Source organism: Cebus imitator, unplaced genomic scaffold (genome assembly GCF_001604975.1).
Source record: "Cebus imitator isolate Cc_AM_T3 unplaced genomic scaffold, Cebus_imitator-1.0 Scaffold40, whole genome shotgun sequence".
In the NCBI taxonomy this organism is placed as follows: Eukaryota; Metazoa; Chordata; class Mammalia; order Primates; family Cebidae; genus Cebus; species Cebus imitator.
The window spans coordinates 2,018,235-2,041,633 of NW_016107355.1; the positions used below are offsets into that span (position 1 = coordinate 2,018,235).

Consider the following 23,399-nt stretch of genomic DNA (forward strand, 5'->3'; position numbering starts at 1 on the left):
TGCAACCTCTGCCTCCTGGGTGCAAGCTATTCTCCTACCTCAGCCTCCCAAGTAGCTGGGATTACAGGTGGCTGCTACCATATTCTGCTAATTTTTTGTATATTTAATAGAGATAGAGTTTTGCCATCTTGGCCAGGCTGGTCTCCAACTCCTGGTCTCAGGTGATCTGCCAGCCTTGGCTTCCAAAGTGCTGGGATTACAGGTGTGAGGCTCTGTACCTGGCCAACTTCTCCATTTCTATTGGTAATACCAACGTCTTTCTAATTTACTTGGTCAGAAATTTTAGAGTACTTTTATTCTTCTCCTGATACTGGGGACTTCTTTTACTCTATTTCATTGACTTTAACCCTAGTTCAGACTTTTATCACCTAATTCTTGGAAAAATGCAACAAAGTGACTGGCTGGAGAATAATTCTGGCTCAAATGTCTTCCCTTCTCAAATCTGTACTGCATGTCTTTGCAAGATCATTGTCAATGAAATATTTCATTTGTGAGTTCATACATTGTTCCCTTTTCCAAGTATTTTTGCACACTGAATGTATGACATTCCATTCCCTTATATGTAACTTACTTAATGCTTACATGAACTAAATGAGATAGTGTTTTTATCTCCATTTTACAGATAAGGAAATTAAGATTTCGGTTACCTGCCCAAAATCACAGTTACACCAATGACAAAATGGTAGTTAGTATTTTTATCTTTATTTTACAAATAAGGGAATTAAGATTTAGGTTACCTGCTCAAAGTCACAGTTACACCAATGACAGATGGTAGAGCTGAGGGCTGAACACAGGTCTTTTTAGCTGAAAACTCTGAGCTCTGCTTAATCATTGTGCTACATATAACCCAAGTTTAAATTCCTCTTCACTTTGGAGGATTTCCATGGTATAGCCTACCAATCCTACTTAACTTCCCATTTCTGCTGCACTTGGATTTTCTATTTCATATTTCAAATATCTTTCTAGTTATCTCCTGGGCATTGCCCTTCTCTACTTCAAGTAGATTGTAAGCTTCTTAAAACCTTACTTACTACACTTGCCTCGCATTTCTACAAAGATCTACTATTGTAGATGGCACAGTAAATTCTCAGTGAATAATTTCTAAAATCTTTAGCACAGTTCTTGGCTAAACAAGAACACATGCATGTTTAACAAATGGTACCAATGATAATTATTATTATACAGGTACTGATTCATCATATTGAAGACCTAATTAGGAAACCAGAAAATTCTGATCTCTTCTTCAGTCCTAAGAACTGTTTTTTGCTTGCTCTTTTCACAACTTAGATTAGTGGTTTCCAATATTAAGTGAGTACATTTCAGTCTCATCTCTCCTTTCTACGAAACAGTCCCAAGTATGATATAGACATCACTGTAACATTAACAGCAAAATTTCGTCCATTACTGCTCTCTTTGAGGGTATTTTGGCGAAAGGAAAATGGAATAGTTGTAGTTACAGTTTTTAAATAAATGGTTAATGCGCTGCCTATAGATGGATCTATCGATGGATCAACTTCATTTAACTTTCATGAAGTTACTGGTGTTTGTCAAGACTTCCTGGCTCAAGTTTCTGATGTACAGAACCTAGCATTCTTCAGGCATCTCCCCTGTTGTATAATCCCTGCTTCACTCTGGCGCTTCGAGCAGATTTGGTTCACATCCAGCAACAGGAAATCCCGGCCTTCAGGCCTTGCATGGTTTATATGACGCAGTGAAAACGGCCGATTCAGGGCCTCCCCTGCACTGCTTGCCGAAGGTCCGGCGCATGCGTCCCGTCCCGGGTGAGCGCCGTCGCGCCACATACGTCACACTCTCCGGAAAACGCCGCTGCGTAAACGGCGGGGGCGTGTCTTCTGGTCCCTCCGCATGTAGTTACCTGAGAAACGCGGGAAGTTGGGTCGGGGCACTGTTGCTCTGGTAGCCTAAGTTCTTTTATTTGTGGAGAGAGCCGTGAGGTTGTCCTCTGGCCCAAGTCCTTAGGCCGATTCGGCTTCTTGGCGCGGTGCGATGGAGGTAGTGGAGGCCGCTGCCGCTCAGCTGGAAACTCTGAAATTCAATGGCACCGGCTTTGCGGTTGGCGAAGGTCCAGCGGCGGCGTCTCCGGGCTCTACTCCTACGCCAGGGACACAGCCGCCGCTACAGTCGCGTGAGGGGTCCCCGCACACTGAGCAGACCGTGGAGGTTAAGCCTGCCGGGGAGCAGCCACTGCAGCCCTTTCTGAACCCCGTCCCGGCCGGGACCCCAGCGCCGCAGCCGCAGCCGCCAGCTGAATCGCCGGCCTGCGGGGACTGCGTCACCTCCCCGGGAGCCGCAGAGCCTGCGCGGGTTCCGGACCCCTTGGAGACCTCGGAGTCGGAGTCGGACTCGGACAGGTCGGGTGCCTACAGGACCCGGAGCTGCGGGAGAGGTCTTGTAGGACAGGCGGGGGAAGCCGGGGCCTAGGAGCCTAGAGGTTGCCCGTGTGGGCCCTGGCGGGTGGGCAGGTCGCTGATGCTCCGGGCGCACGTGTTGACGTATTGGCTCTGACTGCCCTTTATTCTCTGCCTCTTTCAGCAGGTCGCGTGGTGAATCTGAGCTTAGTGATCAGTTCTCACTTCTTTCTTAAATTTGGTTACCTGAAGGGTCCCATGTATAGATCGTATCAGTTTTAGAAAATTCGAGGATCTTAGGTTATTTCCGTAACTATTCAGTTTAGACTGTACTTTTGTGGTTATAATTGAGTTTTATGACAAATATGATTTTTTTTTCCATCACTTCTCGGCCTTGTTTTTTGAACCAGATACATGGAGAATCAGAAAAAGGATTATTTTGTTTCAGAGCTGACTCTTGATAATTACGTTAATTTAGAGAGTCCTTGTAGGTAACACGTGTTCATGAAAGTAGCTAAACAGTGTTATTTAGGAGTATTTTATGCTTTACGTTCTATGAGAGCCTTTTCCCCTTCCCCCACTTCTGTCTTTTAAATACGAGACCTTTGGGCTGGAGAGAACTCCAGCATTTGGGTATTACTAAACCACACTGAACATTGTCCACAAATAGTTGAGTGAGTTGAGTGGGGTACTAAACAGGTTAATAGCAGACACGTGGTGAGGAAGTGAGAAGTTTAGTTTTCAGGAAGGTCTTCAGTGAAGAGGGAGAGTGGAGAAGGCTGAAATATTTGAGTAGAAGGAGAGGGTATGAAGTACAGTGGGAGGGGGAAGTAACTGTAAACAAGGTTGGATTTCTTGGCAGTACTAAGATTGCAGTGTGATCATTTTGTGGGATTTCAGAGTTCATTTTACTAGCAAAGAAAAGTAAGTGGTGGACGATTTGGGGATAAGTTTTGAAAGCAGAAGGAATATAGCATCATAATAGGCCAACTTAGTGTCAAGATACCACTAATGACTTTCTTTGTGGGTGATGGCAGAGAATACCAAATATTTGAAAAAATCAAAAGGGATACAACTTTTTGCCTGTTATCAGCAGTGAAATCAAATGGAAACTGAAGGGGAGAAGCAGGTTTAGTTAGGATCATGCACTTTTCCTTGTTTTAACTTGCTGCAAGTGTGGTATGTATAGGCCATTCATACAAAGGTGGCCAATAGATTGGGTATGGAGTTCAGAGATGTCCTAGCTGAAGATTTAGGCGTTAATGTCACATGGATGATGATTGAAATCATTAACGTCTATGGGATTATCCATGGAAGTAATGCAGAAAGAGGAGGAAGTCAGAGAACCCCTAAAAATAGTACATAAAAGGGCTTGAAGTGGGGAGCCAACAAACAAAATTTAAACTGAGACAGTGGTTGCTGTTAACGATAATTTCTGTGGAAGATAAGGACCAAGTGAGTTTTCAGAAAATGGAATGGTCCACATAATTTAGTAACTGAGGATTCCCCAAGTTGTCTGTAGATTAAGAAGAAACTCATTGGCAATTAAGCGATCTGGTTATTGGTGCCTAAGTGAGGTGCCATGCCCAGAGTTTGTTCCCTTTTGTTGGTGATTTGTCACATGCTTGCTTATACTTAGACAGGTGTATGATATGTGAGACTATTGTCATAAGAGGATCTGAGTTATAGCAGAGGTTGGAAAATGTTACTGGTAGACTCAAGACTATTCTCCCAATACAGTATCAGCTTTGAGGTGCTAACTTTTGAATTAGAACAGCAATAGTAAAGATATAGTAAAGATGATATTTCTTAGTTGAATAATCTTATTTTAATATCATTATAATAATACTGTACTATTTTTTTAACTTTTTTCTTCCCTACAGTGAAACAGATTCAGATAGTTCAAGCTCATCATCTTCCTCCTCATCTTCCTCATCATCTTCCTCTTCTTCCTCTTGTGTATCACTTCCTCCAGTGCTGTCAGATGGAGAGGATGATTTACAAGTTGAGAAGGAAAATAAGAATTTTCCTCTTAAAACAAAAGATGAATTACTTCTTAACGTAAGTACTTAGTACTTAGTTTGAATGTTTTAAAATATATTCTGGTACCGATACTGATCTAATTTTGCCTATATCTGCTCCATAAATTAGAAGTCCATTCTCAGCTTAATGGGCATGGCTTTTGCCATGTCTTGGCTTTCTTATGTAAAAGAGAGTAGTGATCTGGATAATTTTAAGGTTGCTTCTGACTCTCATATTTGATAATTGTTCTGATTGTGGCATCAACTTCAGCTTTGAACTTTCCACTTTTTTGCATTCTCTAAAGAAGATAGAGTTGCTTTTTTTTGTCTACAAGTCAGAAAATTTATTGATTGCATTTAGAGAAGTAGAAAGTGAAATTCAAAGGGTTGAGCTTGTTAGGATTCCTGTTTACTTGAAGTTTTTGGAGTGTTTTTATTATTATAGTTAATTATAGAATGGTATTTATTGGCACTTGATAGGTTTGGTTTGCAAAGTTAACTATTAAAGGTTACATCCTCCTGTGCTGTAAACTATCCTTGGGAGGATGATACTAGTCTGACTGAAACCTGTGACCCAAGAGGAAAGGCGTCTCAGAAGAATTTCAGAATGTAGGCTATGTTACCACATTGTTTTTTTTTTCCACCCCTGCATGTACTTTTAATTATTAATACTTTAAAAATATTTAATGATCACCAATCATAATTATTATATAACACTTAAATTGTTGAGATAGCTTAATGCAACATTTGAAAAAATAAAGCCTACAGGACTCCAGAGCCTTTTGTTATGAATGGATTCTACCAGTGTTAATTATTTGTCTTTTTCTCTACTCATAACAAGAAGTTTTCTGTCTCACTTACGCTTTATACATTGAAAACCTTGGGATTTGTTTGCAACTTCATCACTGGCTCATGTTTTCATGCTACAGATACGTTGGTGTTTCTTAGTGGTCTTTGTATATAAAGGCTCCCAACTTACAGCTATTTTCTGAAAGTAGGAGACTTGTTTGGTCTTACTTCCTTGTCTCTTGATCATCTTTCTACATAAGTTCCTTATTAGAGTACAATAATCAACAAAGAAAAGACCACAGTACTTCTGTAAATGCATACATATGATTGTCTTATCTTACTAGATCTGGAATTCTTACCTTAAGAATTTCTTCAAATTTAAGACGAAGTCTTAGCATATTTGTTTAGGTATTTTTCTAGACAAAATGCCCCCGTTTTCATCAGAAGATCAAAAAGGATTTGTGGCCACAAAGAGTCCAGGTACAAGTTCTTTGATGATTGAGTTCATATGTGGTCCTTTCAACTCCGATAGCGCCTAGTAGAGTACCTTACAGATAATGGGTTCTCAGGCCAGAGTAATATGTGATTATAGAATGAGTGTGTGCATAGGCATTTTATATTTATTCTTTAAGAAATTATTATAGCGCATCTGCCATTTGCCAGGGGCTGAAAACAGGACCAATCCAATTTCTGCTCTCATAGTGACTAATGGCGGGACACAGACAGTAAATCAAGTGGAGACAAATACATTTAGTTGCTTAAGTGCTGTTGAATTGTGTAAGTGTATGTTTGCCTCAAAAGACAAAATTTCATGTGAATGTTGTTAGCTTTTCAAACTTGGAATGGTGGGTTGTGACCATTTCAACAGCTCTTTGGGAATGATGGAAGAGGCGATTTATAGTCTTTATTTGGGAAACTTATTAGAAGTCCTTCAGACTACTCTGCTGTTAGAGATAGGTAAAGGAATGGATGAGTTCCCCAGTCTGCCCTAAATCTCTGGCTTACAGGTCTTGAAGATATTAGGACTTCTTCAGGGTTTCAAATCTTAAGTATAAGGGAAAAGAATGGCTTTGTCCTAAGTTCCAAGGATAGTATATAGTCACAAGTAGGTAGTGTGTTAGCAGTCTGCCTCTTTGTCTGTTTCTCAGGGCTGGCAGTTTGACCACTGATAGACTTTTGCACGAAAGTGATGGAGATGACTTTTGCGGGCCTGTGGTCTGTTACACAGCCTTGAACAAATCATTGAGGCTAGTGGAATGGGTATTCAGATTGCTTGGCTGTGAGTCACATAGTCACTCCTGTTTGTGTAGGTGAGCGTGTAGGAGAGAGTGAAGAGAGCATGTGTAGGAAAATGAACGCTTGAAAGAGCACATGGGCTAGACAGAAAAAGAGTGGGAATGCGTATGTATTATGAGAAGGATGGGGTGTTGGATGTGATATCAGCCCTATATAAACCACACGGAATGTTTTATCTTTCACAGGAAAGGGAGCTTATATTCATTCCAAAACGGGATGCTGGGCAGACAGTAATAACAGGTTATACTCTATAGAGGGAAAGGGAAATACTTGGAAGTGGTTATCATGTGTGACTTATGTCAGACTCGTTATGGGGAACAGAGACTGGAGGTTTATTTGAAAGCAGCTGGGAACTAAGGCAGCTATGAGGGCTAGTCACACTGTTTCTTTTACATGCCCTCTTGGATAGTCTCACAATTCTCTGTATGTTGTTTTAGTCTTTCATTATTGGCTGGCTTCCTCTGTTTATCTGTAGATTTATCTTTTTGCTTTTTTTTGAGATGGAGTTTTGTTGTTGCCCAGTAGTGTAGTGGTGAGATTTTGGCTCCCTGCAACCTCCGCTTCCTGGGTTCAAGTGATTCTCCTGCCTCAGCCTCCCAGGTAGCTGGGATTATAGGCATGTACCACCACGCCCGGCTAACTTTTTTCGTATTTTTAGTAGAGATGGGGTTTTGCCATGTTGACCAGGCTTGTCTTGAACGCCTGACCTCAGGTGATCCACCCGCCTCAGCCTCCCAAACTGCTGGGATTACAGGCGTGAGCCTGTACCTGGCCAGATTTATCTTTTTAATTCAGTTTATACATGAATTTCTGTATCTCTGGCTCTAAATATGGCATCTGTTGCTTTTCATATCCTGTGAACTGGCTAATTAGTGTTGTATTTCTCTGCTTACTTTTGGGACAATCCTGTTGTTTAGCTNCTTCATTGGCATTTAGTGCGTCCTTTCCATCTGAAAGTTGAAGTCTTCAACTCAGGGCAGTTTTTATCCTATACATCTCTAGGCATCCTATACACATTTCAAGAAGGAAGAAGTGGGAAGAGCAGAGACACTAAGGGGCATGCCAGCTATGCTTCTTCCCTTGAAAAAATCTTTGGGAGGCCTAGGTGGGTGGATCATGAGGTCAGAAGTTCGAGACCAGCCTGACCAACATGGTGAAACCCCATCTCTACTAAGAATACAAAAAAAATTAGCCAGGTGTGGTGTTGCACACCTGTAATCCCAGCTACTGAGGAGGCTGAGGCAGGAGAATTGCTTCAACCTGGGAGACAGAGGTGGCAGTGAGCCGAGATCATGCCACTGCACTCCAGCCTGAGCAATAGAGTGAGACTGAAGGAAGGAAGGAGGGAAGGAGGGAAGGAAGATAGGAGGGAAAGGGGAAGGGGAGGGGTGAGGGAAGGAAGGGAGGAAAGAGAAAAGAAAGAGAAAGGAAAGGACGGGAGGGAAGGGAAGGGGGAAGGGAGAAGGAAGGAGGGAAGAAGGAAGAGAGAAAGAGAGGAAGAAGAGGAAGGAAGAAAGAAAAAAAAAAAAGGAAAGAAAGAAAGAGAAAGAATTTTTTCTGGAAACCTTACCTAGCTTCACTTACCTGTCATTGGCCAGAGCTAGATGCTACCTCACCTGCAGGGAGAGTCTTGAGAATGTATACCTACATATTGCCTTCTTTATCAGAACAAGATTCTGTTCTTAATGAAGATGGGGAGAAAGAATAATGGGTAGATAATTGGCAATTCTGTCATAGGAATATCTGTTAGGTTTCTTGGATCTTTCCTTCATTTTTCTTCACTTTCTGTCACATACTCTTTTTGTCTTTTTGTTTTGTTCCAGGAAATTTTGATTTCCCTTTCTACATCTATAATTTTGTCATCAGGCATGTCCACTATTTAGCTTATCTTTTTTTTTTTTTTTTTTTTTTTTTGTTATTGTTTTTTTTTTTAGAGCCAATAATAGTCCTATTCTCACTAACACTCTGTTTTGCAACTTTTTCCCCTGGAGCTGCATTGGTATGTGCCGTTTTGTTCAGGCCTCCTGATATGTTACTTAGATTCTTAGGCAGCAGAGATTGTGTGTATCTTAGCTAGATGGATCTTCAAGCTCCATGTGGTCTGTTAATTTAACTATCTATCTAATGAAATTCTGAAGAAAATTAATGAAGTATTCTGTCCATATTGCCTTTGCTAAAAGGTATACACAAATTAAAATGTGTCAAACAGTTAAAACCAATATTAGAATTCGTGCTGGACCTTCAGAGATCTGGACATAGACATGCCCAATTTAGCGCAGTTTAACCCAATTTTATGTCTAACAACTTTCTAAAGTGTTTTCTAGCAGTTTCTTGTCACTCAGGCATTCTTGACTTAACTTTTACCTCCCTTTAGTCTGTGCCTCAAGCAGGAATGTCACCTCTCTGGATCTATCTTTTAACTCTTTGCATTGTGGGTTGTTAGATCTCTGTGATCTATGTACAATGCAGATCTTTAGGTATAAGAGAACTACAGTGAAGTAACTTTATGATTATTCTTAAACCTTAGAAAAGATGTAATTTTTTAATGGGAGGGTATGGTAAGGGGGAAGAGAATAAAAGAGGAATTAGTGAGCTATAGTGGCAGTGAAAAAGAAGAGTCTTAAGCGGCTCTCTTCATGTGACAGTTATGTAAGTTTAACCAGATAAAATTGCTTTTTTAAACATAAACTCTTCTTTAATGCTCAGAAAGTTTATATATAACCTACACAGTCACTGTAATGCAGCATACATATTACAACTTTGGAACTACATTCAGCCACGTGGGATGTAGTCAGTGTTTCAATGAATTGGAAAATTGAGGCTCTTTTTGACAATTTTTTTTTAGCAGTTTATGCCCTGAACTCTTCATTCAAATGTATCAAGTGTAATTAAAAATGTAGAGCCATAAAAACATTTGGGATTATGATTTTTAAGGTTTTAATCAGAAATGAGTTTTATAAATTAGTGCCCATTTTTTTCTGAAAGCCTGAAAGGCTTGACGTAACATTTTAAAATTATAAGCACAATGTTTATGGAGATAAGAAACAGATAACACTTCAATAGGGATAGTAATGTGTATCTAGGCATATACTATAGCATGACCAAGAAAAAAAAATTAACACTCGTTGGCAATTTTGGGGGAAATTTAGCCATCATACTTTGGTGACTGCTTATTTTATAAGATAAGTGCATTTGGTAGTTAGGTTGAGTACATTCTATTCTCCTGATTGTAGCAGTGTGAACACGTTCTAAAATGTCCTAACATGCGTATATGGAAATATCTGAACCACCTCAAGTGGTTAGAAGTTGCAGTAGAATATTTCGTGCCTATTTGATCTCCCATCATATATGAAATTGTATTGCATCTTGGTCTACACTTAGTAGTTATTGATTGAATATATTGTTTTCAAGGCCTAACTTGGTTTATAAGTTTTGTCCTGAATGAAGGCCTCTTTTAACTTAGGCTTTTATGACTGTAGGTATATTTGGAACTGTTAAATTCTATTTTAGAATACACTTCGCTAGCACTAACATTCTTTCCAAAGTGCTTGTTATTTAAACAATGGTTTATATACTTAAAAGATATCATTTTTCATTAATATTCAGTGTTCTTCAAAAATAATACTTGGGTTTTTTTTTTTTAATTAAAGTTTTGTATTTCATTTTATAGAATTATTTCAATAAAGCTTACATGAGGCATGAATGATCCGTAAACATGAAATAAGTACTGTTTTATTCAGTAGAGTATCCATATATGTCCTGTATATATACATATATAATTATTATTACACAGAAACATTCAATTTTTTAGAATCCCCCATTCCTCAGTAGTTTTCAATAAGTCAATTCTGCTAATTGCTGTAGAAGATAAAGACAGATGTCTGGAAGAGCACTAGAACTAGAGAGTGAGCATACGCAGTTTAGCTGAAAGCAAAGTAACACCAGAGAGTTAATGGCTGAATGTCAGATAAGTACTGCACACAAGAAGTGATAGGATTGAGTGGAAGGGGAGGTAACTTGTACTGCAATGGTTAAGGAAGGCGTCGTGGCTTGAACTGAGGTGGAACAATAGATTGGAAAGGAACAATTGTAAACTTTGCCAAGGAAAGGACCAAGCCTGTCAGATGACAGTTTTATTCCCCGTATCAGTTAAATAATAAGGATTTTTGAAAAAATCAGGCCAATAATCTATGGCATTTTGCAGTCATTTGCCAGTCCTTTTATCTTAGGGATATATAAAATCAGTGTCTTAAAGTTGATGAAATATGGACTCAATTAACATAAAAGATGCTTAGAATTATATTCATTGCCGGAGATTTTTTCCTTATTGAGATGGATTATAGTTTTCTTTCAGTTTTATATTTACGAAAATCAAATTTTGAAGGTGTTGTTATGAACTTTGTTTCTCTAACAGTAATTTTAGAGAAAAACAGGTTGATAATGTATTCATTTAAAAAAAAAGTATCAAGACACTTCAAGGAAGTGTTGACCCTCATTTTTTAATTGGCTTGTCTGAGTCTTAAGTTTACTGTCATACGCAATAGGGTAATGAGGGCACTAACGCTTACTGGTGATAAATAGCTGAGTTCCATGGAAACTTGTAAAATTACTTCTCCTGAAGAAGTTAATGAATTAGACTACATGTTAAGTATGGTCATAGTTGACACAAAGTATACAGACCTAATTCATTTTTTTTTCCAATGTTTTACCAGCTATAGAGAAAAAAAAATTCAGTCATGGCTCTCAGTACTCCAGAGATTGGATCCTACTTTCCAACCATATCTGTGAAGGCTCACCTAATAGCATCAGGTAATTGGCTGCCACATGCATGTCCTATGTTGGGTAACATGAGAAAAGTGGTTAAAGAATTTCATTCCGCCTTCCTCACTTTTCTCAATTTTCTCCAAATTGACACCAAAAAGGATTAGTTTTCATTTGGAATGTTTGATTCCTTCCCCTACCAACCTCTGCTATCCTTTTGCTATATTTGTGAGTGAAAATCCAACTGAAGGTTCTTTAGATAATTTTGCTTTAGAAAGTCATCAAATTACTGATACTCCTTTTTTTTTGCTCCATAAGCCTTCACAAATGCTAGAAAAGTCAAGGGTGTTGTAAATTTTAAGTGTTATCTTTTCAGAGGGCCGCTTTTGACATATTACCTCCTTCTATTTTTGCATTGAAAGTTTTAGGCACTCATTTTTTGACTGATAGGTCTATAACTTAATTTTTAATAGGATGGATTTTTGATGTTACTCTTTTGAATATTTTGCTTAGCTGATTACCCTTGTAGGCCGTACAGATGTTAGAGAATTAAAATATAATAATTTTACAACATAGACAATAATTGCTCTTTCATGGATATTCCTGAAGTCTGGTTAGGATCTTCCATTTCTTTAGTGCCATGGTTATGAGTATCTGCTATCACAGAGGACAGTAATTTTTTGTTCAAATCTAGCATGTAATTTCTATATTAATGTGTTGTCTTTTTGATTACATGCAACTGGACATTTAAATTGTTATTAACTATTTGTACAACTGTTTAGAACTTTTGCTCAGTTTCCTTACTATTCGTAGATAAGAAAAATGAAACCAGAAAGAAAGAGACTTGTCTGAAGTCATATAAGTGGGGAGGAGCAGATTCTGAACTATTAATAAGTACATGCTAAACTGCTGTGTTTTTAGTATTTGTGGAGACCTGCATAGCAACATTAGAATCTGGTCATTTGGACCTTCTCATTATTTGGTTCCTGAATAATAATTATGTAACATATTCTCTCAAAGTGAAGGGTAAATGTATCATCTAATGTCAGCTTTTAAAAATTGTATTTGCTTGGATTATATTGGCTCTCAATAAAGGCTTTGACTTGGAACTCTGTAATGTATAGAAACTAAATGATCGAGTTTATTTAATAGGTTGGATTTTAGTAGTTGATGTGCCAAGTGCTGTGTTATTTGGGGATTTTTATTTCCATGCAACCTTTTCATTTGCTAATGATGTGAATGAAATAGTTTTTTTCCTTTCCTTTCCTACCCTTTGTTATGTATAGAAGTCTTGAATAAATGGGTACAGAAAAACTTTCTCCTGTTCTTTGATTTTTTTTTGTTAGTAAACATTTATGATCATAATTTTATTTGCATGATGAAACAATTATTTCTTACCGCAGGTAACGTACATCCAGAATAGATTTTTGGTTGCATTTTAATTTTGGAAAACAATAAAATTAAAATGTAGATTTATCACAAATCTTCATTTCCCGAGTATTCAGGTTAGCATTAAGACTTTGTTAGTAATATGGTACATGCTGTTGAAATGTGGTCTTAAAATTATACCTGTATTAAGGCCAGAAATAAATTGATATTATTAATACCTGGGTATATGTTTTGTAATGGAGGGCTTTTTTGATGTGTGAGAATGTAAAGCAGTGTAACAGAGCTTTCTCCAGTAATGGAAATGTCTGTATTGTGCTGTCTAGAAATGTCGCTAGTGTGACTGAAGACTGAGTGTTAAATTTTATTTAATTTTAATGAATTAAATTTGAATTTGTAGCTAATATTGAGTAAATAAAATAAAAAGTCTTTCCTGTCTACTTACCATTCTTTTAACAAGGATTGTGGGGTAATAATCCAGGCTGATAAATTAATCTGCACTAAATCGCTTTGTCTTTTATTTTTAGGACCCTTGGTTTGTGTTGAAGAAGGTGTTTCTATCCCAGGCCTCTTTTATCACCTCTACCTTCAATTTTTTCAGTTTATTAGTATGCCTTTTACTTCTGATTCTTTGTATCTTTTGTGCACTGCCAAAATGGTAATATCTCACAGTATGTTTTCTGGCCATATTTTCCCCCTTATTGGATTGTGTTAGTGTGTTTCTCTTTTCTGTCACACATATACATCCTTCCCTGATACGTGGAAAAGCAAAGTGATTGATTTTTTATTCCCCAAAGGAGATTATGTATCTGGGATTTAGTCATTATCATAGGAGGAGCAGCAGCTGTGTTATCAGGGAATCAAGTGTTACTCTGTAATTGTATTAGTGTTCACTGCTGCAACCCAGAGGTATCTATGCATCAATCCTAGGCAGTTAAGCTTCCTTGGAAGCCTGGCTTTTAAATTTTATTTTTGAGATTAGGTTCAGGTCTTTCTCATTATTTGAGGATTCTATATCAGGTTATATTTTCATTAGCTGATTTCTGCTCAGGCTGAAAAAGACTGACTTCTGAGATTTTTGTTAAAGTTGAACTGATGAGGTAGATGAGTTCATTTAATAAATATATATTAATACTAAATGCCTGCTATGCATTAGCCATCTTTTGGGTACTATAGCAATGAGCAAGACTAAGTAGTTCTTAGTTATGTTTAGGACTAAAAAGGTCCTAGTTGTGGTTGGTTTTATTGTCTAGTTAGAGAAATGGGCATGAAGTAAATATAGAAATGTTAGACAACAATGTGTTTAGAAAAAAGCAAAGCAGCAGGATAGTTTGATAAAGGATGACTAGGCTTAGTAATGATACAGTACATTAAATCTGCTAGTTGAGAAAGAGATGATGACATTTGGCATTCATACATCAAGACAAAAATCTTCTATTACCTTGTCTGACATGTTCCAAAGGAAATTGCTTTTAGAACCTTTCAGAGATCTGTCCATTTCAAACCTTTTTAAGTTCTCTGAACCTGCCAACATTTTTCATGGAAAGCACGTCTCTTGGGTGCCTTCTTGTTTGAGTTTGGTTTTTTTTTCTCTCTTTGTCCTCCTCTCAGCTTGCTAATTTAAAAGAAACAAATAGATCTGGTTTCCCTTAATTCAGTGCCTTTCTCAAAATGAATATATATGGCTTCATTTAACTGGACTTTCAAAGGCAGACTCTAACAGACTCTTAATCTGGAATTGTACAAAGTTGGTTTACTTATCTCTTACATGTTTTGTATATACTATGTACTTTTTATATACCTTTTATGTTTTGTGGAGTATTTGGAGTGAGATTTCATTGGTCTTTTTTTTTTTTAGAGACAGAGTTTTGTTCTTGTCACCCAGGCTGGAGTGCAGTGGTGCAGTCTTGGCTCACTGTAACCTCCACCTCCTGGGTTCAGATCCTGTCTCGGCCTCCAGAGTAGCTGGGATTACAGGTGCTTGCCACCATACCCTTTTTTAGTAATGCTCAGGAAACTGTACATTCCTATATTACAGAGTACTAGGATCACTGAACGGGTATTGGAAATACAGTGGTGATTACAGAGAACAGTGTTTGTTTGTTTTCCCCTAAGTTTGATTCTACACAAAAGCAGAGAACCTTCCCCTTTGTGGGCAAAAGTTTTCATTCTTCTGGTACATAGGTTGGAAACACAGTACAGCAACAGGAACTAAGAGGACCTGCCAGACACTGTTTTTGACCAAAATTGTGAGTCCCTGCCACACTACAAATAATCTGGCTTTATATATTTTTCCTTATTTTCCTCATACTGGATGTCTCCTAGTATTCCTTAGAGCAGAACATCAGGACTTCATTAGACCCTGTAGACTAAACTGCTCAACGTACAAAAAATTATGTTACAGTGATCTCAAAATAATGAAAGAGCATTTGATAAAACTCAATTTATTTCTGATTTCAAGAATTTTATTAGAATTGGAATAGATGGATGCTTTCTTAACTCGTTAAAAAGAAAGTTCCAATAAAAGTGCATCATTATGCTTAGGATTTGGAACATTCCTATTAGATATGTCTGCTGTCATCACAATTGTTTCATATTTGAGATGCTGGAATTGTCAACCAATATCATCTGAAAAATGAAAGCCATGTTGTACTAATATTAAAAAGAAGGACAACTTACTCTTTGAAAATATGGTTGTATAATAAATATACAAGAAAATTACTAAAAGTAAATTTCAGCATGATACTTACATTCAGGCAATACTCAGGTTTATTTGCAATAGCAGAAAAATATATTCAGTAACTAGGAATTTATTATATCAAGTAATATATAAAGTAGAGTGAAATAAGCCTAAGCACTGTGTAGGACCCTTCATAAAGGCAGCTGTAATTAAATGTGATCTCAGTCAATGACACCAGTATGACAAAATAGTTCTGGAAGTTTAGCAAGACTAACATGTGAGAACAGTTAAAAATACCAAGAGGAAAAATATTTTAGCGTGAGTAAAGAAACTAGCCTGCCATTGCAATTGAAATGTTTTATGAAAACCACAGTTGTTAAAATAGTTTAGTACTGACACTGAACTAGATCAGTGAAAATGAACGGAGGTTCAGTAAAAAACCCAACTACATAAGTGTACTTAGTATATGTTAAAGTTTGTTTTTCAAATTATTAAGAGAAAAGATGGATTATTCTACAGCATGTCAGGATAACTGGCTAGTAGTTTGTTAAAGATAAAGTCAATCACTGCTTCACTTTTATACAAGAGTAAAATTGTCAATGGACCAAATACCCAAATATTTAAAAAATGAAACTAGAAGAAAACAATAGTGAATTTTAAGTGATTTTCGGATAGGGAGGACCTTTCTAAATGTGACACAAGTTTCAAAAGCCAAAAAAAAAAAAAAAATAACATACTTGACTACGTAAAAATTAAAATGCCAAAGGTTGACTAGACAACCAAAATTATTTAGTTTAAATCATTTAGCTAAAAAACATTCTGGGACGTAAGAGAGTGGATAATTTGCAACATATTTGATAAAAGACAAATGTTCTTAAAAATCAAATTTTAAAAAAATAAATTAATAAAAGATAAGCCCTCCAAAAATGTGTCACATTATACAAGAAACAATTCATAACACACATAAAAATGGCCAGGATACATGCAAGGATGTTCACTCTTCTTTATGAATGAAGAAATTCCTGTCAAAGCAAGATACTATCGTATACTCATAAAACTGTCAAAGATTTAAAGTGTACTTATCAATAATGGCAAGGGTGTGGGGAAACCTCTGATACATTGTGGAAATGTGAATTGATGTGACATTTTTAAGAAGAAATTTAGCAGTATCTGTCAAAATTTTAAACATTCGTATGTTTTAATCTATCAGGACCACTTTAATTTATCACAGGAGTTACACAAAGATATATGTTGAAGAATGTTTGATGTATCATTGTGTGTAGTGGCAAAAATTCTAAAAGGGCAGATACATGTTGTGTCAGGTGGCTAGTGTAGTATAGTACCACCAATACAGTGGAATACATTCATAACTGTTAAAATTAGTTATATGTTTATGTTTTGGTATGGAAAGATGTGGAGGGTATGATAGGTAAAAAGGGTACCTTGTATTAAAATATGGATTTTTAAAAATTACTGTATTTTAAGTCCTGAGATACATGTGCAGAATGTGCAGGTTTGTCACGTAAGTATACACTTCCTATGGTGGTTTGCTGTACCCATCAACCCATCGTTTACATTAGATATTTATCTTAACGGTAACTCTGCCCTAGTCCCCTGCCCCTGACAGGCCTCAGTGTGTGATCTTTGCCTTTCTGTGTCCATGTGTTCTCATTGTTCAACTCCCATTTATGAGTGAGAAAATGCAGTGGTTGGTTTTTTGTTCTTGTGATAGTTTACTGAAAATGATGGCTTCCACCGTTATCTATGTCTCTGCAAAGGATGTGAACTCATCCTTTTATATGGGTGCATAGTATTCCATGGTGTATATGTGCCACATTTTCTTTATCCAGTCTCATTGATGGGCATTTGAGTTGGTACCAAGTCTTTGCTATTGTGAACGGTGCCACAATAAACGTGTGTACATGTGTCTTTATAATAGAATGACTTATAATCCTTTGGTTATGTACCCAGTAATATGATTACTGGGTCAAATGGTATTTCTGGTTCTAGATCCTTGAGGAATTGCCACAGTGTCTTCCACAATGGTTTAACTAATTACAATCCCACCAACAGTGTAAAAGCATTCCTATTTCTCCACATCCTCTTCAGCATCTGTTGTTTCCTGACTTTTTAATGATTGCCATTCTAACTGGTATGAAATGATATGTCATTGCGGGATTGATTTGCCTTTCTCTAATGACCAGTGATGGTGAGCTTTTTTTCATATGTTTGTTGGCTGTGTAATTGTCTTCTTTTCAGAAGTGTCAGTTCATATCCTTTGCCCACTTTTTTTGTAAATTTATTTAAAGTTCTTTATAGATTCTGGATATTAGCCCTTTGTCAGATGGATAGATTGCAAAATTTTTCTCCCATTCTGTAGGTTGCCTGTTTACTCTGATGATAGTTTGTTTTGCTGTGCAGAAGCTCTTTAGTTTAATTAGGTCCCATTTGTCAATTTTGGCTATTGTTGACATTGCTTTTGGTGTTTCAATCATGAACTGTTTGCCCATGCCTATGTCCTGAATGGTATTGCCTAGGTTTTCTTCTAGAGTTTTTATGGTTTTAGGTCTTACATTACATTTAAGTCTTTAATCCATCTTGAATTAATTTTTGTATAAGGTGTGGGAAAAGGGTCCAGTTTCAGTTTTCTGTATATGGCTAGCAGGTTTCCCCAGCACCACTTATTAGAGAATCCTTTCCCCATTGCTTGTTTTTGCTATGTTTGTCAAAGATCGGATGGCTGTAGATGTGTGGTGGTATTTCTGAGACCTCTATTCTGTTTCATTTGTTTATATGTCTGTTTTGGTACCAGTACCATGCTGTTTTGGTTACTGTAACCTTGTAGTATAGTTTGAAGTCGGGTAGCGTGATACCTCCAGCTTTGTTCTTTTTGCTTAGGATTGTCTTGGCTATGTGAGCTCTTTTTTTTTTGTTCCATTAAAATGTGGATATTTTATTTAAGTGAAAAATACTTTGAAGTTAGAATTAAAATTTATATCTGCATAGTAAATGTATTTGAAAGATAACATTAGCTATCTATGTGGCTTGGAATTGGGTAGTTGAAAGGAATAGAGTTGAGGAATTTTTGCTTTTTACTTTGAATCCTTCCATACTGCTTGAGTTTTTCCTTTTTTCAAAATAGGAACATGTTTTACTTTTATACTTAAACCACAGCAGAAGCAAAACAGTATCAGTTTAGGCTTACATGAAAGAATAAATATTACATTACATGGGCCTTTATTCCTCATAATAGAAAATACAAAACCAGGAGCCTTTCATGCTGGTTTAATAGTGCTTGTTTATTTGAGAATATTTAACCAGTAGGCTTCATTGCAATCCAAAAGTAATGATATTTTTGTTCTATATCTTATAATTTGGCTAGGCAATGGGACACATTTTATCACTGTACTTCTGGATTAGCCAGTGACATTTGCCACTTTACAAGAGGTACCACTCCCAGAACCAGAATTTGTGTGAGACTCCTCTCACAGTTGCCCTCTAAAATATCGTTAAAGCTCTCTACTCTGCAGTCCCCCAAAATTATAATTATCCAGTTTTGTGTTTAACAAGGTCTGAAATTTCTTTAGCTAAGAACTTCTGTGAAAAGGCTATTCAGTGTCTCGTTTGTTCTAACAACTAAACTCCCTTCTCCATTCTGATTTACACATGAACCACTTTCAAACCATGCTCTTCCCAAGATTAGGCTTTCTACATTTAATATAATGAAAAGACAAGTGGTTGTTCTCTCCTTAAAAGTACTCAGAAAATTTCTGATGGATGAAACAAAATAATTTCCTCTAACACCAGGGAGACTAACCATACAAAGGCACGTTGCCGACTTTCTTCTGCATCAGTTGGTTGAGACCCATAGTGTTGCTCTCCATAAGTTATCCTTTATCGGAAAATAGCATATTCCAGATGCAGTGTATTTTAGATGTCTGCTTATCAACTCTGGTAAGAACCTAGTTTAAGTTTCCATAGGGGTAATATGATTACTCAAGATTTCATCTGCAGTACACTGCGTATTATGTAGATTTTTCCATCTTTTCCAACATTACTCTAAAAGTTACCCTTCACTCAGTTTAACTCTTAAAATGCCATTGGTAGGGTCTTTGCACTTCAAGCCTTCTTGAGGAGAAGCTTTCTTCTGAGAGTTAATATCATTTAGCAGGGGTCAAGAACAGAAAGTTCTGTTTTTAATCTAAAGGCTAAGGCAGATGTATTCTTAGACTTCTCTTCAACCTCATCTGTACTTCAGTATCTAGTTTCCATAGCAACTGAGATGCAGTTTGCAGCTGGATAAGAAAAGATAAATCTTTAGGTGTAAAGAAATTTATTTTTTAACCTAGAGAAAGAAGGTATCTAGCAATACCTTCACAGTTTTTATAGGCTAAAGCCTACATTCTTTTTTTCAGGACTTTAGTATTTCACTAATAGGTATCCTTTTCTTTTTCCTGAAGAGGCCAGTCATTCAACTCTTCTCCACACAGTCCCAGCAAAGATTGCTGCTTCTTTGTTCTACTGTTTAATCACAGTCAAACTAATTAATTAACCAATTTAACAAGACCGATAAAAGAGCTTTTCTACAGAAATTGTAGTTACCAGTAGAATTACTTCTTTTCAAATGGAATGTCTCTGGCTGATAATAGCCTTTTTTTAATAGGAAGCAGAGAGTCTCTTGTTCAAATGTGATTGAAAGAATCTAGAACAGTACTTACGTCTGTGTTCTTAATATAACTGAATTTGGGGTTTGTACTTAAGACATGTGGAGTCACTTAGGTGGAGAAGTGTTGGAGTGAGAGAAGTGCTGTCACAAGTCTTTGCAACCACTGGAAGGATAACATTAAAGAGATGCTCTAAGCACTTAATGTTACATCTTCCGATAGGTGTAGCACTTTAAATGGAAAATTTATCTTATCTTTTTTAAGTTGTTGAAGCTGGAGGAAGATTAATGCTTTTTTTTTTTTTTTTTTTTTTTTTTGTAGGAACTGCCTTCTGTTGAAGAACTCACTATTATTCTGCCTGAAGATATTGAATTAAAGCCTCTTGGGATGGTTTCAAGTATTATTGAACAACTAGGTATGTAAAGAATTTTATTAATAAAAAGAATCTTATTAAAATATTAATTATATCTGAACACACACTAATAATTGAATCAGTGGCTTTCTGACTAGTAAATTGTTTTTTAAATATGTAATTAACACGTCATAGTTTGAAGGGATAAAATTCAGTTTTCATGTACTGAAATTATACATAAATAGAGTTTCTTCATAGAAATTTAAATGTCTGGCTTTACTGACGTACTTCCTCCAGAATTTTCTTTTAGTTTGATATATTAGTTTTCTAATGTTTCTCTACCAAATTACTGCAAACATAGTGCCTTAAAACAGCACAGATTTATCATACAGTTCTCATGTGGGGCTCAGTGGGCTAAAATCAAATGTGTTAACTGGGCTGAGTTATTTTCTGTAGATACTAGCGGAGAATCTTATTTCTTTGCTCTGCTTGGCTTCTTGAGCCTGCCCACATTCCTTGGCTTTTGGTTCTCTTTCTTCATCCTGAAAGCCAGTAATGGAGTGTCTGTCTCTGAGCCTTCTTCCAGTGTCTCACCTCACTCCAACCACATCTGGAAAGGTTCTTTGCTTTCAGAGACTTTTTAGATTGAGTATCTGCATAATCCAGGATAATCTCCCCTATCTCAAGGTCCTCAACTTTAGTCACATCTGCAAAGGCTCTTAAAAATGTAATGTATTTACAGATTCAGGTATTAGAGTGTGGATATCTGGGGGTGCCATTCTGCTCACCATCTTTGATTTTGTCTTAAGAACATGTAAGTTAGAAAGTTTAGTGGTTTAATACTGATATATTAATGGCACAAAATATGAAACTGCTATATAAGAGAACTTAATATTTTAGATTTCTTTAGACCCAGCATGTGAGGTTGGTATGTGAGATTTTGTTAATGTAGGTACTGTTAACTCATAGTAGGGTACGCCTGAGAATAGAACTTAGCACTGACAAAGTATTAGGATTTTGGAACTGTGAAGAGGGCCTAGACTGCCTACCAGCCTCCACAGAACCTAAGGACATAGAAAAATTCAAGGTAGTTGCTCTTGGGACCAGCTGTATAATGAGTCAGTGGTTGAAATGGGACTTTTACTTTTGACTTTTTTCTGTGTCTGTATCAATATTTAAAAATAAATACTTACATAATTTTATACTTTTTCATTTTATTAATAAAAATATATTAAAGTGAACCCTTTTTTCAAAAATAATAATTAAAACTCCATGATTCTGGAATCATTACATTTACTAGTTTTAGAGTTATCTTATGGTATTTAATAATATGTGAAGATAAATCAAACAGGCAACTAATTTCTTATATAGTATGATTTAAACATTTATTAGACTTGTTGTATACAGATTTCTTTTTTTTTTTTGAGATGGAGTTTTATTCTTGTTGCCCAGGCTGGAGTGCAATGGTGTGACCTCGGCTCACTGCAACCTCTGCCTCCCATGTTCAAGCAGTTCTCCTGCCTCAGCCTCCCGAGTAGCTGGGATTATAGGTGCCTGGCACCATGCCTGGCAATTTTTTTGTATTTTTAGTAGAGACAGGGTTTCATCATGTTTGTCAGGCTGGTCTCGAACTCCTGACCTCATGATCTGCCTACCTCAGCCTCCCAAAGTGCTGGGATTACAGACATGAGCCACTGCACCTGGCCCATTTTTTGCATTTTTAGCAATTCTATTTTAACTAACATAGACTAAAAAAATTCTCAAACTAATGGGAATAAAGAGAAAATGAGTCAAAATCAGCACATGCCACTGTTGCCTACTCTGTTTTGAAAGCCTAAAATATCTAATATTATTTGAAACAAATTACACAAAAAGAAAAAATAAGTAGTATTAGGCAAAAATAATCTATGAATTCAAAGAACCTAAAGATGAAAAGAGGGAATTTGGGTTTGCATTCTGTAGCCCTACAAACTATGCCTTTTTTATTTTGTTTTAATTTGGAAAAAACCATGGGACTAATTAGATATTATTCTTATAGGTAGAAGTGGAGAGATGTCATGAAATTAGTGATCTTGTCCTAGTTCATTCTTTCAGAGTGTTAGTTTTAAAATATGAAAATGTTTATTAATATGGTACAAACCTATGAGTTAATTTGTATCCATCTACCTGAAATTGCCTGCTGCTCAGAATCATTGTAATAAGAGAATGGGTCTTATTACAACGCAGTTGTGTTGCAGAAAGAGCATAGGAACTAGGTCAAGGTTCTGGTGATAATGGAATTGGCCTTGCCTTAATTGTTACAAAGGACTTTCTTAAATCTTTATTTTCTTATCTTTCTATAAGATGAGGGCATTGGATTAGGTGGTTTTTAGTTTTCCTGTAATTAATTTGACTCTTCTGGATGATTAGGAAGAAACGATGACTGAAAATGAATTCTGTTATTGCTCAGTGTAGTTATCAATCCATATTTCATCATTATTCCAGAAGCAGATTTAATTCAAAAAATGTTGCCCCATGATCTGTTGGTTATGTGTATATTTGGAATTCAGAAGTACTGACTTTTTTGTTTTTTTAATAGAGACGAGGTCTTGCTATATTGCCCAGGCTGGTCTCAAACTCCTGGGCTCCAGCCATTCTTCCTAGTCAACCTCCCAAAGTGCTACAGGCGTGAACCGCTGCATCTGGCCTGAAGTTAAAATTGGTTGGAATACAAAAGAAATTATTTGAATTAATTTTAATAACCTGAGCTATTATATTTTATTCCCTAAGTGGACGTGGCATTACCTATGTAATGTAACAGAATGTTCTTACTTGTGGCTCTGATTTTCTAAAAATTTATTGAGCGAGTGAGTGAGTGAGAGCGAGAGAGACAGACACAAAGTGTGTGTGTGTGTGTTTGTGTGCGTGTGTGTGTGTATTTTCTCTTTGTTATGGTAGATCAATTTTTTAACATTTTTGTCATTTAAAAGAATTAGAGATTTGGAAATTATGCTTCTGCTTTTTGAGGAGGGAATTTTCATGTAATGATAAAAATTACTGTGAGCTGTAGCACTTTTACTTCTTCTGTTCTTTTTTTTTTTT

The 23,399-nt window shown here is 36.6% G+C and overlaps 1 protein-coding gene across 1 annotated transcript in view; it reads left to right on the forward strand.

Moving 5' to 3' along the window:
* The first annotated feature begins 1,802 nt into the window (after positions 1–1,802).
* Positions 1,803–23,399, forward strand: part of NAF1 (nuclear assembly factor 1 ribonucleoprotein) — a 40,128-nt gene continuing 18,531 nt past the window's right edge. Inside the window, exons 1-3 of the mRNA XM_017525986.2 lie at positions 1,803–2,372; positions 4,253–4,430; positions 20,288–20,381. Coding sequence (XP_017381475.1) covers positions 2,008–2,372; positions 4,253–4,430; positions 20,288–20,381 — 637 coding nt within the window. The 5' untranslated portion in view covers positions 1,803–2,007. The remainder of the gene's footprint in view (positions 2,373–4,252; positions 4,431–20,287; positions 20,382–23,399) is intronic.